Source organism: Pungitius pungitius, chromosome 5 (genome assembly GCF_949316345.1).
Source record: "Pungitius pungitius chromosome 5, fPunPun2.1, whole genome shotgun sequence".
NCBI classification, from domain to species: Eukaryota; Metazoa; Chordata; class Actinopteri; order Perciformes; family Gasterosteidae; genus Pungitius; species Pungitius pungitius.
In genome coordinates, this window is record NC_084904.1 from 18,096,735 (window position 1) to 18,112,555 (window position 15,821).

At 48.5% G+C, this 15,821-nt stretch overlaps 1 protein-coding gene across 12 annotated transcripts in view; it reads left to right on the forward strand.

Annotated features, from left to right (window-relative positions):
* The window catches only part of fbrsl1 (fibrosin-like 1), a 220,031-nt gene that overhangs the window by 129,935 nt on the left and 74,275 nt on the right, over positions 1-15,821 (forward strand). For all 12 annotated transcript variants that reach the window (XM_062562469.1, XM_062562464.1, XM_062562466.1 and 9 more), the window contains one exon: positions 10,673-10,702. In XM_062562469.1, the coding sequence (XP_062418453.1) occupies positions 10,673-10,702 (30 nt within the window). The remainder of the gene's footprint in view (positions 1-10,672; positions 10,703-15,821) is intronic.

Genomic DNA, 15,821 nt, shown 5'->3' on the forward strand with positions numbered 1-15,821 from the left:
CTCTGTGGAGACCCAGCATGACCAATTGAGGTGAAGGGGATGAATGAGGCCATTCACTGGGTCTAATGAAAGAGTTCCTGCTGGGCCCTGAATGAGGGTGGGCCCATCTGCACCACATAGGCGTGCACAAACCAGTGACCTTGAAAATTACCCAGGAAGCACTTTGGGACAGTCACCCCAGCAACAGGCTGGGGTTCACATAGTAACCGCGGCGCTTCAATCAGTGCCTGGCAGCTTCTTAAGCAGAGTTTTTTTTCTTCGCATTCAAAGAAGAACTCAGTGTGAAATCAACTCCCAGGGACACCTCCCCCGGGTTTTTAAAAAGGGTGGAGCTGCCAATGATTGTCCCATGTGAAAACGTCCAGAAGCTCTCACCATCTTTGAGAGGTGTGGGACGATGGCCCCGGGACTTTTCCTCTCAACACAAGATCTGTTTGTCTTAGCTCCGTACGACCATGCACTGCCTTCCTGCATATGCAGCGCTGGGTGTTAATTAGGTCCAGGGCATGGATAGTGACAGGTTTAGGAGGCTGTGAAATAGATCCAATTACAAAGAGTCCAGATAAGGACTCAGACACCTCTGGGGACTGGACCAGGTTTACAAGCAACTCAAAGGATCCGGTTCATTGGATTTTATCTATGCTATTTGGTGTAATATATTCAGTCTTGACGAGGCAGAGGCACGCAGGTCATTGAAGTTCCATTCCCGTCTCCGCTCCCGCACGGAACTTTTGACAGCGTGAAATGACAATCCGCCCCTGCACGCATCCCCCACGTCAAAAAGTAATGAGATTGTGCTGCTGGAAATATCACTACAAAGCATCAGGCCTGCGCTCGGGTCTGACTGCACCTTCAAACGGCGCTGCCTGCCTGCCTGCCAGCCCGCCCGCCTGCCTTCGCCTGCACGCCGGAGAAAAAAAAAAAGAAACGAACAAAAACAATCAGAATCAGAGGGAGAGAAACGACAAGGGAAGCTCCCCACGCTGAGACAAACGAACACGCCAGGGCCTTTCATCCTGAGAGTGATTAGCCATCCGGAACGTTTTAAAACCCGGCTTTGAGTGTGTTCCTCAAACGAAAAGAGGTTCCATTGAGGAGTGGTGGTGGGACGTGTCTCGCTGGGAAGCGCCAGTGATCTAGTCTCTAATTGTGGCGCCGCTGACAAGACTGGTGTGGCTGGGAGCTTTTTAAGCGCGGCTTTTTGCTGCGCTCTTGTTCCCTTCCTGTCAGATCCACCACCAAAGGCACCAGCGAACAAAAAGGCCCCTCAGACTCTGTTCTTACATCCATCTGCCTATTGCTTTGTGCATAAATACAGGCCTAATTTAACACACTAATAGGCCCTGATAGTGCCTTAATGTGACTATATCTACAATTGTTGCTGTAAATGGTGTTTGTAGAAATCACCTAACGCAGTCTTAACTCTGGATAATTGCTTTCTTTATCTCTCTCATATTCTTTCATATCAGTCTCTCGGCTTCAAATGCAAAGTCGCCGACTCATTGGTAGAATTGTTGCCCTTTGCGTGCGGCATAGTGGGAACAAAGTCCCGTTCACAGTCTCTGAGCGACGTTCAGCACAACCGGTGGGAGCTTTCAAAATATGCCACGTAAAAAAAAAACGTCTTGGATCCCCGGCTCTACAGAAGCCAGACGTTTGTAGGCTTGAGGAGTCGCAGGGAGGCAGTTTGAAGAATGGGAGAATCGGCCTGGATGGGTGAGAAGACGGGGAGGGTTCAGGAGGGGTAGAGAAGGCTGGGAGGGAGTGAAACCGTAGCTCATAAAAATCAGTATTATAACAACATTAATTGATGCTGCTGAGTGCCATATGTGGTGCCATATGGAAAGGCTGCCCCAGAGGCCTGCTATAATAGACAGCCCGCAGCGGTGCGCACAACTTGGCACGTTTACAAACAAGGGACGTCCCATTAATATCACCCACGCGGTCCGAGGCGAGGGGCGGGGGGGGGGGGGGGGGGGGAGGTGGAGGGAGCGGACCAGAAAACCAAGGAAGGGAAACAAAGTACCTCCCGTTTGGTTTTCCATCCTTAGTCCTCGCAGTGTTACTATCTATCCACTTTCCTCATGGCATTATCCGCACCAAATTAAAATATGTACTCTATATGCATGTGAACATCTCTATAAATACATGAATACATGTCAACCCCCGCCCCCCCCCCCCCCCCCCCCCTCCCTTCTGGCTTCATCAGACCGCCCTGTGTCCACCCAACTGTCACTCCCTCCACATACCCAGAGGTCCTTTCATTGCTTTCTCACACACACGCACTTCAGCAGGTTCAATGATTCATTGCACCTTGACAAAGGTGGCGTGAACGAGCTCTGTTTAACCTCTGTTGGGCCTAATCGCAGGGCAGCTGTTATTTACTGCTGCTGTCCGCACTCAGCACGGCCCCTCCCTCGCACGGCATCATATCTCACAAGACCGACTGGGTTCTAGTGGGCATTCTGCAAGAAGTTGGTGGCTAGTAAATCACACCCTCATTTTCTAATAATTTAGAACAGGTTTAAAGGAATGAATCATTTTAGTCTTGTGAGTACTTTTTTTGTGTTCTTTAAATGGAATGGACTGCTTGGGTCATAAATTGTCTTTAAACTGGATTATTTGCCAAGTACATGCAAGTCATCATTTTTTTATTACTGACCATTATAATACTGTACATTGCATTATTTTCTGTGTAAATTGTCAAACACCTATCCTGTCTTCAAATAGCTTTCTTTGGCCCATAGTCCAAAACTAAGACTAAGAAAATGTTGGTTATGACAGGAGAAATAGCATCAAGTTAAAATTCAAGTTCAAGAGTTCCTCCCACAATGCGAATCATCAGTGTGTGTGTGTGTGTGTGTGTGTGTGTGTGTGTGTGTGTGTGTGTGTGTGTGTGTGTGTGTGTGTGCGTGTGCGATGTCACTGACACCTTTCGGCTCCCACTGACCCATGAAGTCTTGCGTGCCGCTTTCGAACCGGAGATCCTGGTGAAACGAAGTTGTCAGGTCGTTCTGTAGAGTTTCATACAATGTGAGGCGAAACAAGAAGAGTGTACAGCTGTTTCCTCCCTGACACACACAGGGAGGCAGATGAAGAGCAGAAGAGAGAAAGTGGGGGGGGGGGGGCTCTGTGATGTGCACTGATGTAGCTGCAGCTCTAGGTCAAACGCTGCCAGTGTTTTGTGTTCATCTTCGTCTCGTCTCCCCAGTGCTCCTCTAAATTATTCACAGCCTGAAGATGTGCAATGTGGCTGCCTCCTCCTCCCCCCTCTCTCCTCCTCCCCCCTCTCTCCTCCTTCCCCCTGCGTTGCTCTCCGTCTGTGTTTCTCTGTTTCCCATCCCCTCCTCTGTCTCTCATGTGACTGCTTGTGTCAGAGGCAATGAACAGAAGTTTCTCCTTGCGAGCTGGTTAATCCCCCCCCCCTCTGCCCCCCCCCACCATCCGATTCCGTATCCACTCATCTGCCATCAACCACCCACCTTTCATCACCGACTCCATCTCTCACACTCCTCCTTTCATCCCCGCTCTCCCCTCGCTTGCCTCTCCTGGCAGCCAGACTAGAGCCAGACGCTTCTTCTTTTTTTCAGGGGGAGGCTGCCAGCTGTTAGCATCAACTGCTTGGTATCGTTCCTACTCTCCCCAGTATCTCTGCAGCTCCCTCGCTCTCACTTCATAGGATCCACCATGTGGGGGTCGGGTTGACAAGCTGTTTTTATCCTCTGTTTCGGGGCTTTTCTCTCTCGGCTCAAGTCTTTAATGACTTTGCACTCGTTTTATCCGGCCAAGTTGGGAGATAAACCCCCCCGAGTGCACACCAAATCCTCAGGCCAGTCGATTTAAGATTTGCCCCTCGTCATTTCCCCTCTTGACAGACTGCCGGGCCTCTGAGGATGGAGGGAGCTCGTAGAAACCAAGGACATGGATGGACTAGACATTATTATTATTGTATACAGATTGTCAGCCATTAAGGATTGAATCATACTGTGGATACTAACGTATATATCCCTCTATTGCCTTTGGTTTTATCAGGGCTGGGCTGGCCTTTCCTTCCTGGTTATTTTACTCATGAATATTTATTATTTTTTAATAGTATACATCTGTATTGAATATTTGAGAAGACAAGAGTGATACAAAGAGGCCCAAGAGTCTTGCATCTGCATTGTGGGGGGCTTATAAAACCGCCCGCTTTACTACTAAATTATGATTGTCTCGTTAACTAGAAAGATGCAAGTATTAAATCCTGTGTGGACAGCAGGGTTTGGAGGGAGACGTTTGCCCCTCGTCACCACCAAAGAGCAGTTAAATCCACTTCCAACCGTTGCCACAGGACACTCATTTGTAATTCTGTACCCTTCCTCTACAACAGCGTTTGATCATTGCAGAGGGGGGGCAGGAGGTACAAGGCGGGGGAAAGGAGCTGAAGCTTTCTCCCTCTCTCTCTGCGCCGCCTCCCAGAACACCCCCCCCCCCCCCACCCCATGCCAGCCCTCTCGCAATTGCTGTCAACCAGTATGAATGCCCCCTCTGGCCTGGTGACAAGTCGAGCGTGAAACGCTCGGCTGCCCCCTGAAATTAGCAGTAGAGCCCCCCGGCGGCACATGCCTCTCATGACCAGCACGCAGTGGGCTGCCGCCAGATTCTTTTCATTATGGTGGCCCGCCAGCAGCCCCCCCCCCGACTCCTGCTCCTTCTGCCTCCTCCTCCGCCCCCCCCTCCCTCTCCTCCTCCTCCCCCCCCCCCCTCCCTGTGCGTTGGCCAGAGCTCAGTAAACAGCATCTGTAGTGCTCATCACATTACTGTCGTTGGGGGGAGGAGGGAGGGAGGGAGCCAAGATCTCTGTGGGTGTTGCTGTTATTTCTTTGTATCTAAGTGTCTTATGTGTGTGCATACGGTATTTGATTTTGTGTTGTTGTATATGTGTCTGTATGTTTCTGTGTGTTGGCTTGACGAGATTAGTGAGAGAGAGAGAGAGAAGGAGAGAGGGGGGGGGGGGGAGAGAGAGAGAGAGAAGCAGCGCAGAGAGCGAGAAGGCGCAGGAGAGGCGGGGAGTAGCAGTACAGAGCGATGCCTGGAGGCTCAATCTGTTCCTCACTGAGCTACATCAGTGTTAGAAACGGCGGCTCGGGCCGCGGGGAAGCCTCCGCTCGCTCCATCAAGCTGTCAGGAAGCCAGCGGAGCTGCACAGGGAGACTTTCAGCCGCCCCCGGGGCCGGTTCAAGTCAACATCCCATTTCCTTGCCTCCTCGCCTAATTTCTCCTACGCCCCGACTTAAATTTCCGATGCCCAGTGTCTGCCGCCGCCGCTCGGCACCGGCCGGCTGGGGGCCATGTCAGAGCGCTGCGAGGCGCTCGGGGCTCTTAATGCGTGTGTGTGTGTGTGTGTGTGTGTGTGTGTGTGGGTTCGTGGAATCTCCGAAGGCAAGGTAGCGCGCTTGCTGCAGTCCCACGGTCAGCAGACAAGAAGAAGCGACGGAAAAAATAAAAAACATAAATCAAGTTATTTTTTTCCTCCTCATTCTCTCTTACCTATATCCCCATTTTTCTTCCCTGACTATATTCATAACACAGTTGTGTATTCCTTGTCCCTTTAGGTTTCTGGCAGTTTTCTTCCTTCTCTCAGAGCTGAATAAATGCTCCCTGTTCCCTCATACATCAGCCATTACTGTCTGTTTTTCCCTCTCCAAACTCCAAGGATCACACCAGCAGCCCGGCCGGCCCGGTTGCTCCCCCAGCGAGTGCTGAAAGCAAGCGTTGAGGTATTTCTTGTTGGAAAGGACAAGGCGGTCCTTTACTTTAGTGCAGAAGGGGAACGGCTCTTCAGGTTCGCCCCCATCAATCTGTCCGTGCAGTCCCCCCCCCCCCCCTTCCCTCCCTTCCCTCACAACCTCACCACATACTTTGCATGGAAGTGAAACAGAGAGCTGCCAGGTCTCGGTGCTGTTTACACGGACTCTGGGTAATGTTAAAACCTGCTTAGTTTGGCCCCAGGTCCGGACTACATCTTTCCTCACCCTGTCTAGATTTACATGGCCCCCGCTGTCTCTTCCCTTAAGTGTGTCAGCCCTGAACCAGAAGCCTCTGTGTGTCTGGCTAATGCAAAGAGCATTTCTCTGAGCTTGTCTTCTTCAATCCTCCTCCACTCTCCCATTCTCTGGCGGTCCTCTTTCAATGGGCCTCTGTGAAAGGAGCTTTTGCTGAAGCCGTCTAAGGTGTTTGCACAGCCAACTGCCAGGTCCCGAGCTCAAATATGGTTTTCACACGAGAGCCTGTCCCGGCCTCCTCTGCCGGTCGATGCTATTTCTGCCCAGCAGAGTTTTTTTCCCCCACCAATCTCATTCCCCCCCTGGAGCCTACATCTTCTCTGGGAATCAATACTTTCCCAATCCAGAGCTCCGAGGCTGACCCAGGGTAATCAGCTGACTTCCCATGATGCCTGCTGGGGAGGTCAAGGTTCAAATGGCTCTATAGATTTTATCCTGTGATCAAATCACTTTGCTAGGTGGTGATTTTAGATGCAGCTACTGGTGTCAGTACTTGATCTTTTTTTCTCTCTGTTGGTAGAAGATAAATGCAGTGGTGACATGTGACCCTGCAACCCGAATAGTAATACATCAGCTCTGCCAAAGTTGTTTTTTAGTTACCATGTACGGTTATGTAAATCATCCAATAATATTACTTGTGACTTTTAAAAACATTATTCCACCCCACAACCGTGCTGATACACACACACACACACAAACTATTCTGCTGTGTCTCTGCGGTGGTGACGACGTAACGTGGTCAGACCGTACACAACCTGCTGATAAATCGTAAAAGCTGAGTGCAAGTAAGGACGCCGCCCCAACACCTCATCCCAGCATCTGCAGGGGGGAAATTGCGGGAGGAAATTGGTGTTGTTTCGAAGAAGTGTCTGACACAGCTTTGGTCCTCGACTACCTAAATGGAGCTTTTCTCCCTTTGTGTGCTCTCCCTTACTGTCAGCAGTGTCTCAGATGCCTTCTGAGTTGATGCCACTTCTCTCTGTTTTAAGATCGCTGCCTTTTTAGCAGGGATCAAATGCTGTCTCACTGCAAAATTTTGCAAAATTTGCATTTTGCATCACTTTTTCTCTGCCCGTTTGTTTTGTTTTTAATTCAAGATATTGAGTCACCGGTACCACGCAAACACTAATTTCTATATTTCTTTCACCAAGTGGTGAAGGTTGAGATCATTATTCAGACAAACGGTCTCTGAAGCCCTAGTGGCATTTGCGTCGCGGGGCAGTTTGCTCCTCTTCTCCTCGCTCTGCCTCTGAGGCAGAAATCATGGCAAGCTGTCCCCTCAGTGTGACAAGTGGAACCGTGTGACTAATTTGGCCAGTCGTTTCAATGTGCTCCGGGAACGCTCATTGTCTTCTCCCCGCACGTCTTTCCGAATCGGCTGGAGGAAAATGTACAGGACCGTCGAGACGTCCATCCCTCCTTTTTTTTTTCTTTCCCTTTTGGTCGTAGGGGTCGAGGCCCGGCTCCAGCCAAGGCAAGTCTCTGACGTGTTGAGAGCTGTGTAAATGTCAAACGCATCAGTCGGATGCGCTGGCTGGGCGGAGTGGGGGGGGTTAGAGAGGAGGTGGGATGCTGGGGAGGGGGCGTCGAGCATGAGCCATCCGCTGAAGCCGGTCCCCTGTTGCCCTTCGTAGCTGCCGGTTGGCAGGTGCAGATGTTGCTGCTTGCTCTCTGCCTCTGAAGCGCGAGCCAGGTTTTTTTTTTTTTTTTGCCCGAACATCCATGAGAGACACAAACCACTAGTGGCTTGGCTCCTGTCAGCAGCTTAGAGAGCCGCATATCTCCCCGACTCTTAACAGTGTCCCCTCTGACCAGCAGACATGCTGCTCGGGGGAGTTTTTCTGTCTTTTCCTGTGGCTTTGCTTTTCTCGTACGGCCCCCTGAAATAATCTTTTACCCCGTGTAAATATTCATAGACGCATACGGTGCTAAATGACTTGGTCCTTTTCACACACCCGTGAACTCCCAAATGGGAGCCAACCGTTTGCTTTCATTGGTTCACTGTATTATTTTTCTTTGGCTCGACCGAGTGTAATAGCCCAACAGGGCAATCACGTAGAATACTAACAAAAACTGCTCAAACACTACCTCCACCCGTCCATCCGTTCATCTCTATGGCTCCCCCCCCCCCATCCCCCCTGCCCGGTTGTTTTGTTCCCCCCCCCACCTGCCTCTCTCTCCCCTGCTGGGCTGTGTGTCTCTCTGTCTGAGCCCTAGCCAGTACTCCTCTTAACGCTCTGCTGCAGTGCAGGCTTCTTGTAAAAAGGATAAGCGCCACGCTGTGCTCTTTTGATATTTTTTTTTTCCCCTCCTCGCCGGCTCCAGCCGCGCGAGGCCTCATCTCTAGTGTCACGGCTACTGCCGCAAAAACAAGGCCGGGCACGCACCCAGGGACCAGGCCCAGCCTGGCTGCTCGTCCCCGTCACCTGGGGTTTTTAAACTCAGCCCCCAGCGGCGTAGAAGGACGCACAACTGGCGTGAGATGGAAGCTGGCCGTCCAGCCGCATGCTAAGAGCACTGTTACACACTAGAGAGCGGAGTTGAAGGTTGGATCAATCTTCCATTCATTGTCGTTTGTAGATGGAGCGAAGTGGACGGAAACGTTGGTTTGAATGAAATTCACCATCGGACTGACGAACAGATGATTGCTGTTTGTGAGGATCCCTCAACAAGCAGTAAAGCAACGGCCGACAATTAATTTGTCTGGAATCCGAAGTCTGAATGGGGAATTGATTGACAAGGAGCCGAGGCTACTTTCTCTTGTCGACGCCCTGCATTCTGCAATGAAAGCCTTTTCACAAACAGAAGCACTAGGAAATTGGGCCTGTAAACATTCCCCAAGAGAAAAGAGGACACGTTGAGTTGAAATGTCACACAAATATTTTAAAATGCTAGTTATCAAAATAGTTTTATGAATGAGAAAAATATAACGGAATACGAGAGCCTATTTTTGTTTTGAATTGCTTTTCCACCATATTTACACAAGCACAATACATAATTGTCTGGTCATTTTTTGCATTTTTGTCAGTATTATGAAGCCCCTTTCCTTTGCCTCCCCACTTATTTCCTTTATACGTGCTGAATCTGAATCTGGGTAAACAACAATCACTTCACAAGGAGACTTGTATTGAACATTTCATTTTACGCTATAGTCCTGCAAAGGCTGTTAGGAACGCTTCAGTATGAACAACAGGAGCTCAGGCACTTCTCGACGTTGTTACTCTGCAGATGGTGATGCAAACAAAACAAAATAAAAACCAGCCCTCAAACAGGAACTGGGCCCCAATGTCCTTCTCCCACATCTGCAGCAGAGACTCGGGCTGTACGCCTCGTCTTTGCTGAGTCGGATGAATCACGGGCAAAGGAAGCACCCCTCTGCCACAACCGCTTCCCTCTCCTGAGAGATCTTGGCCACTGAGCACCTCGCGCTGATTACTCTCGTTACTTAATTATACATTTGGACCCACCGCGCTCACAACAAAGGGCCGCTGTGCCTCCATTGACCCAGCTCCTTCCTCATTGTGCACGGCTCTGAAAGGGAGTCAAGCAAAACAAAGAGGGTCCACTTAAATATGTTGCCGCGGGGACTTAATTGACAGGTTGAAGGCAGTTTTTTCACAGGGGGGGGGCCCTTTCCCTCTCGATGTGGCTCTCCGCTTGAATCGCTCCGCTCGTCATGCATCCTGCTGTGAGGTCCAGTGGGACCGGTCTGCTGCTCGGCCACAACTTCTCCGTCTATTGTGTTGTGGGAGAGAGCTATCGGCCGGCAGCATTAACCGTTTACCCTCAATTGAGTGTGAGAAGCGGAAGCGAGTTGAGTGTGTGTTGTATGTACTTAATAGAAAACCAGGAGCTATACACAATCTGGGATGGAATTTCCAGTATAATTAAAGTTATATATAAAAGTGTTCTGCTTGTGAACTTGTCAAGGCGCTTAATATCTGGAGTATTCTCCACTGTGTGTCAAGGACGTGTTTCTCTTTTCCTCAATTGAAAGGATTCACCGTTTCAAGATATTTGAGCTTAATCACTTTGTAATTGAACGGTGAAATTTGAAGAGAGACAAGAAGATGATTTGGCCTTTGGCTTTGCTAGACAAGGCATATTTCACATGTTTAACAGTTATTTTACCCCGGTAATAGTTTGAAATCGACTCGAAAAGACTGGTTCGACAAAGGCGTATTTGAAATACCACACTTAATAGGCACCGTGTCCTTGAGGTGCTATCGTCTAATTCTAAAGCACTCTTAAAAGACTAAATAACATGCCGCAGCTGAATGCAAGGTCATTGAACACACTTTTTTTTCATAGAATCCAGTGTAAAGTAGTATTCGTTTTTCATCTTTTGTAAATTCACAGCATTGAAATTGCAACAGAAACACCAGAATGGCGTTCAATGCATTCACTGTGTCGCTTTGGAAACATTAAAAAACTCATGAAAAGCTCTCTCAGACTAGCACAGTCCTCTCCTTCCCTCTTCATCCTGTGCCATTCGAAATGCAAGCTGTCAGGGAATGAGAGGTTACACACAAAAATAACATCTGCACTGATTATGGGCTACTGGGGGGGGGGAGCCAAATGAATAATTCCTAATATTTCCTGTGTCTGTGTGTCTTTTTTTCTTACAGTGTGACAGTGAGAGTGACATTGACGACAAGGTAGGGCTGCTTTTCCTGTGTTTTATTCACTCCCCACATGAAGTGACTGAGAGTTGTGAATAACAAATCTGAGCTCCCAACTAAAGAAGGGAAACAGTCAAAAGTGTGAAAGTGTCCCAACACTGTTGATCATTTGCGTCTCGCACAACCAGAAAGTGACAAAGAAAAATGGAATTCACAAAGAAGCTGTTTCCGGTGTTGCAGTATAAAAATACACAACATCTTATGCCTGAATAATGGGTGTTAAGTGTGCATTCTTGCCTGGTTGGAAAAGATATCTCTGAACCTTATCAAAGAGAGCGACAATAAATAGGTAAAGGTGCTCATTTCTGATCAGAGTCCAAATGATTGAATAAATCGCTTTATGGTTTATTACATTTTTTTTAAATGTTAGATTTATTAACAAGGGCTGAATGGCACTTGATATTGACTCAAAGACATTATCCACTCAGTGAGGTTAAAAAGGCTTATTATTTCAGCACTCACGCCACCAGGTTTAAACCATGTGACGAGTTGACAGATGTAGCCGATCGGTTTCACTCGCGTGTATTTGTTTATCACAGACTTGGAGGTGGTTGTCTGATGGCAGCCACCTGGTTACAAGATGAAACGCCTTTGGGGAACCTCGCGCATTCTAATTCCTCCACAGTTTAGCAATTACTCCCTGGTAAATGAATGAGATAGCATGCCTAATCTCCTGTAAGCCTAGCTCCCAGTTCTGTGGAAATGTCTGCCGCTCTCCTTATAAATAATACATTGATAGTAGGCCCAATTTGCATTAACTGTAGCCTGGCAAGTCAATAGGCTTTTATCTCTTTATTGAAGCGAGGAGGAACCGAAGGCGCTAGCTAGTTGACACGACGGAGAGACGTAGCAGACCTGTCAGTCTCCATACGGCTCCCTGGCATCACTGAGGGGGGTGTGTGTGGGGGGGGGGTTGTGGGGGGGGCAGAGAGGGACGTAAAGTAGAAGGGAAGCTCTCAGCGTGTTTCTTTTTCAGGGTTTTGTTTTCCTTCCTCCTCTACCAGTTCCTTGAGTCAAATATTTTGACATTTAGTATATGTAAGTTTGATACTCGGAGGTTGAACAACTCTAGCAAACGAAAGGAGGAAAAAAAACAAGAATGTTTTATAGAAATATAGCTGTGTTGCTGTTGGTTAGGTGTCAGTATCCGTCTGTGTAAACGGCTCCGAGTTTGTAATTTGGCACCAGTTGGCCAGTTTAGGTGGGCCTGGATGCAGTTCAAGACCCACTGGACTCTTAGACAGCGCTGCCAAGCTTTCAGCTGTCTGATGGTTGAATTCTGCACCAATTACCACACGGCCCACTGTCAAGAGCCAGGCTGCAGCTTCGCCTGCTCTGGCTTCTCTCTTCCCCTGCACCATAATCAGTACGGCACCAAGCTGTGTTTTAGCTCGCCAAGCCTTCATAACAATGGTTCATAACAATGAATACTGAATGCAATCTAAGAAAAGTACTTTTATTATTTCACTAATGCCACTTTTATTACAAGTAAGTATAACTCTCTAAAATAAATTCCCCAAATGAAACAGTGTTTTGGGAAAGAGCTGTATCTCCCAAATGGTACACTTCTGTCACCAAGATTTTAAAATACACTTCTTTGAAAAAATATAAAAAACAATATATATACAAATCTTTTATGTATACCTAAATATTTCAATTGCTGGTTTGCATCAGCAAGTAGCAAATGATGAATAAGCAAAGTTGAAAGACAAACGCCTTTTTATAAATGCAAAATAACAGTCAAATCTGAGTCAACTTCAGAATACAAATTCAGTTATGAAAAGCAATACATAATCTTTACCAGCAGAAAGAACCTGTGTCAAAAAAAACATCAACATAGACACACATTCTGTTTGAATGCTTACTAAAACAAATAAGAGGCCTAAAGGTAAGTTGGTGATGTTCTATTTTGAGGAGCATCAGTTTTCAACAAAGAAAAATGTGTTTTCAGGAACAGGAAATTTTTCGTAATTCCAAAACTGGCTTCATCATTATGAAATATTTGAATTAATCTAATTTGAACCAGAGTGTGAGGAACGTGGACAAAGGCTAAAGCAGTGCTCACCTTCCCCGTCTCTAGAAAGACATACTGGTCATATTTATGGGTAGAGTCAATTGCTGAGTCAAGAAGAAGTTTGTGGAAAAATCCCCCACTTTGACAGGCCATCACCAACAGCAGAAAGGAGCGACGGCGTAGACATCGGGCGCCACGAGGAGAAAGACAAACACTGTCATTTGTAATTGCCCGCACTCAGGATAACTCGACAGCGATAATTCTCTGTAGCGTTTGGCTGAAACAGGTGCCAGCTCCTCCCGTAGCTTTCCAATGAGACTCCTTTCACATCAGATTACCAGCCACCTGAACACCCGCATTGTGAGGATCTCGCAGATTAACTTAATTAGAATATAGCTTCCAGGTGTGCCCCCACGCGATGCCATCAGCTGCACTGTGGTTTGAATAAAGCTGACTTCCACCGGGACGTCTGTTCAGAGCGCCGCACCTCGGGAGGCTGGCGTCAGTCAAAGCGACGAGATAGCACGCCACCGCCGCCGCGCGTTTCCACCAACGTGCTCGGCGTCGAATTGAAGGGTTTGTCCGGTCGCCTCCGGTTCTTCCTGATAGTTTTGTGTTTCTCATGACCGGCAGCTCTTGTCAGGAGGCCTGCGACCTGACGTCCAACATCAGTTGACGTTGGACAATCACAAGTGAGAAATTACAGCGTTGGCCTTAAATTGCCGCACCCTGCGGGGGGGGGGAAGCCACATAAGTAAGTATGCCTTATGGGTAATCAAAAGACTTTACGGTTGTTGGGCATAGTCATGCATTATCAGATGCCCGTGAAGGAACTAACCACACGTTGGTTAAAGCGATACAGGGACCAAGTGTATTCCAGTCTGTTTGAGGCGGTGTGTCTCGGTCCAACATACATTCAGCCACCCAGTGACCCTGTCTGCCCTTTGAACATGTGTTAGCTGTTTAGTATTTCGCCAAAAATATATTGAATGAATGGCTGCGCTTGTGTAACGGGGGCATCTGGGATAACAAGGCGTCACAAGACTGGGTTGGATGGGATGGGTTATTTAACATACTTCCGAGTTAGATGCCTTTTTATTTGGCCCGAGGGGCCGCTTAACGATTTAATGTTTCAATCGTTTTGCCTTATTCGGTTAACTACTCGTTCATTGCACTAACATACTTACTATCCGGCAAACTGAGTTAGATTAACCAATTTGGCGGCAAAGGAACAAGCGCTTGTTTGGTGTCCTGACACTTTTACTCAAAGTGTCCATGCGAACCGCTCCCTGCGCCGCCCGCAATCGATCATCCTCTGACATGCGCGACATCCTCCGAGTCAGGAGGGTCATTTCCCATTCGTTTGAGAGGCAGGGAAAGACACAGACCGGATGGGGGGGGGGGGGGGGGGGAGAGACTCTCTCCTCGCTCAGTCTGTCCATGCGTTCTACTGAAGTGTCATCCTATCTCCAGAAGGCCCCACTTTCTCATCCTCGCCCGGCTCCTCCAATTCCCCCCCCCCCCCCCCCCGTATTCTCTCTCCTGTGCAAATAACAGCGCGGCGCGCGGAACATTAGCATTAGCGTCCTCCGCTGCCTTTGACACGACGGCCTTCGTGTCAGGTGCTCCCGCGCCCGCCACGGCAGAGGACACCCAGGTCGCCTAATTCCATTTGGTCCCATTTGCCGAGCAGTCACTCAGACGACGGTGTATCCGTCTGGCGGGGGGAGTCTCCAAGGACCATTACCGCATCCCGTCCATGAGCTCTTTTATGGCTCCGGTGTACTCATCTGCCGGGGCGGCGCACGGGCCCTGATTGACACATTAATTCCTGCTCTACCCCCTTATCTTCCTTACGTGTGCGGAATGAATGGCACATCGCCGCGTCGGAGCGTCTCCACCAGCTTATCAGTAATGGCCCGTCGGCTTGTGGCATCCTCCCGCCTGATGAATTTGCGGGGGGGGGGGGGGGGGGGAAACATGATGGGGGGATTTTAAAAAACGTATCTCTTTGCACCACGCTCGCCTTCTCTTAAAAATTCTCATCACCCCCGGTGTGTGATCTCCATGTTCAGCCTTGTCACATTTTACATTCTTCCGTCCGTCGCCATCTTGGAGAAGGAATCCAGCAATGGTGAAATGTATTCATGTATGTATGCGCCCCCCCTCCCCCCCCCCCGCTGCTTTGTAATATCTAGATTAGCCCCCGAGAGTCATCCTATTCAATAACAAACAGGCCACCCACCAGTCCGCTGACAACCTTAACGTATTTTTTTTATGGACAGGGAAAAATGGACCGGCTTAATGTTTTGACACAAGTGATCATCCGTCCTCATCTCTTTAATGAAATTAGATTAAGTGCACCTGGGAAAGAGCTGAGAAAGCAGAAAGCCCCGCCACCTCCTTTAATCTAAAACCAATTTGCCAGCTATATTCTTCTTCCCCCAGCTTGGGATTCGCCGGCCTCGATTCAAAATGGAGGAGGAACGAGATGAGACAAGAAGTGACTGGTTGCATTCAGCTCCCCACAGGCACTGTGAAATTAGAACTGACACTGGCAACACAGTCCTTAATATGGAGATGTCATTTTTCTCCTCTTGCTTTTGTCTTTGTCTTTGTCTCTCCCTCATTTCCTTCCCCTATTCACTTTGGGATTAAGGGTGAATGTTATGCAAAAATCAACTTTTTAGATTAGTAATAAACAGACCCTGATGTTCCCCACATCTTCCTCCCTCAATGAACCTGGAAGCATTTATCCGACTAATTTATATTAAGCCGTTTGCAACGTGTTCTCATTCATGGTCAGCTCCAAATCAAATGTGCTCTGCAGGCAAACGTTTCTTTTTTTTCCTTCCTTTTTGTGGTTGTCAAGAGATACATCTGTTGTGCATTTAGAGCGCAAGTATGCGCTGATCAGGGAGGACATTCGAATGTTTTTCTGAAGTGAAGAAGGACGCCTTGAGTCTCAGGCTCTTGTCTGCGAGCCTGGCGCGAAGTGAGTGTGAGGGCAAGCTCGGCCCCAGTGCATCTTGGGAAGCAGAGGCGTGATGACAGAGTAGAAACTTGGAGCTTGCGCAGGGC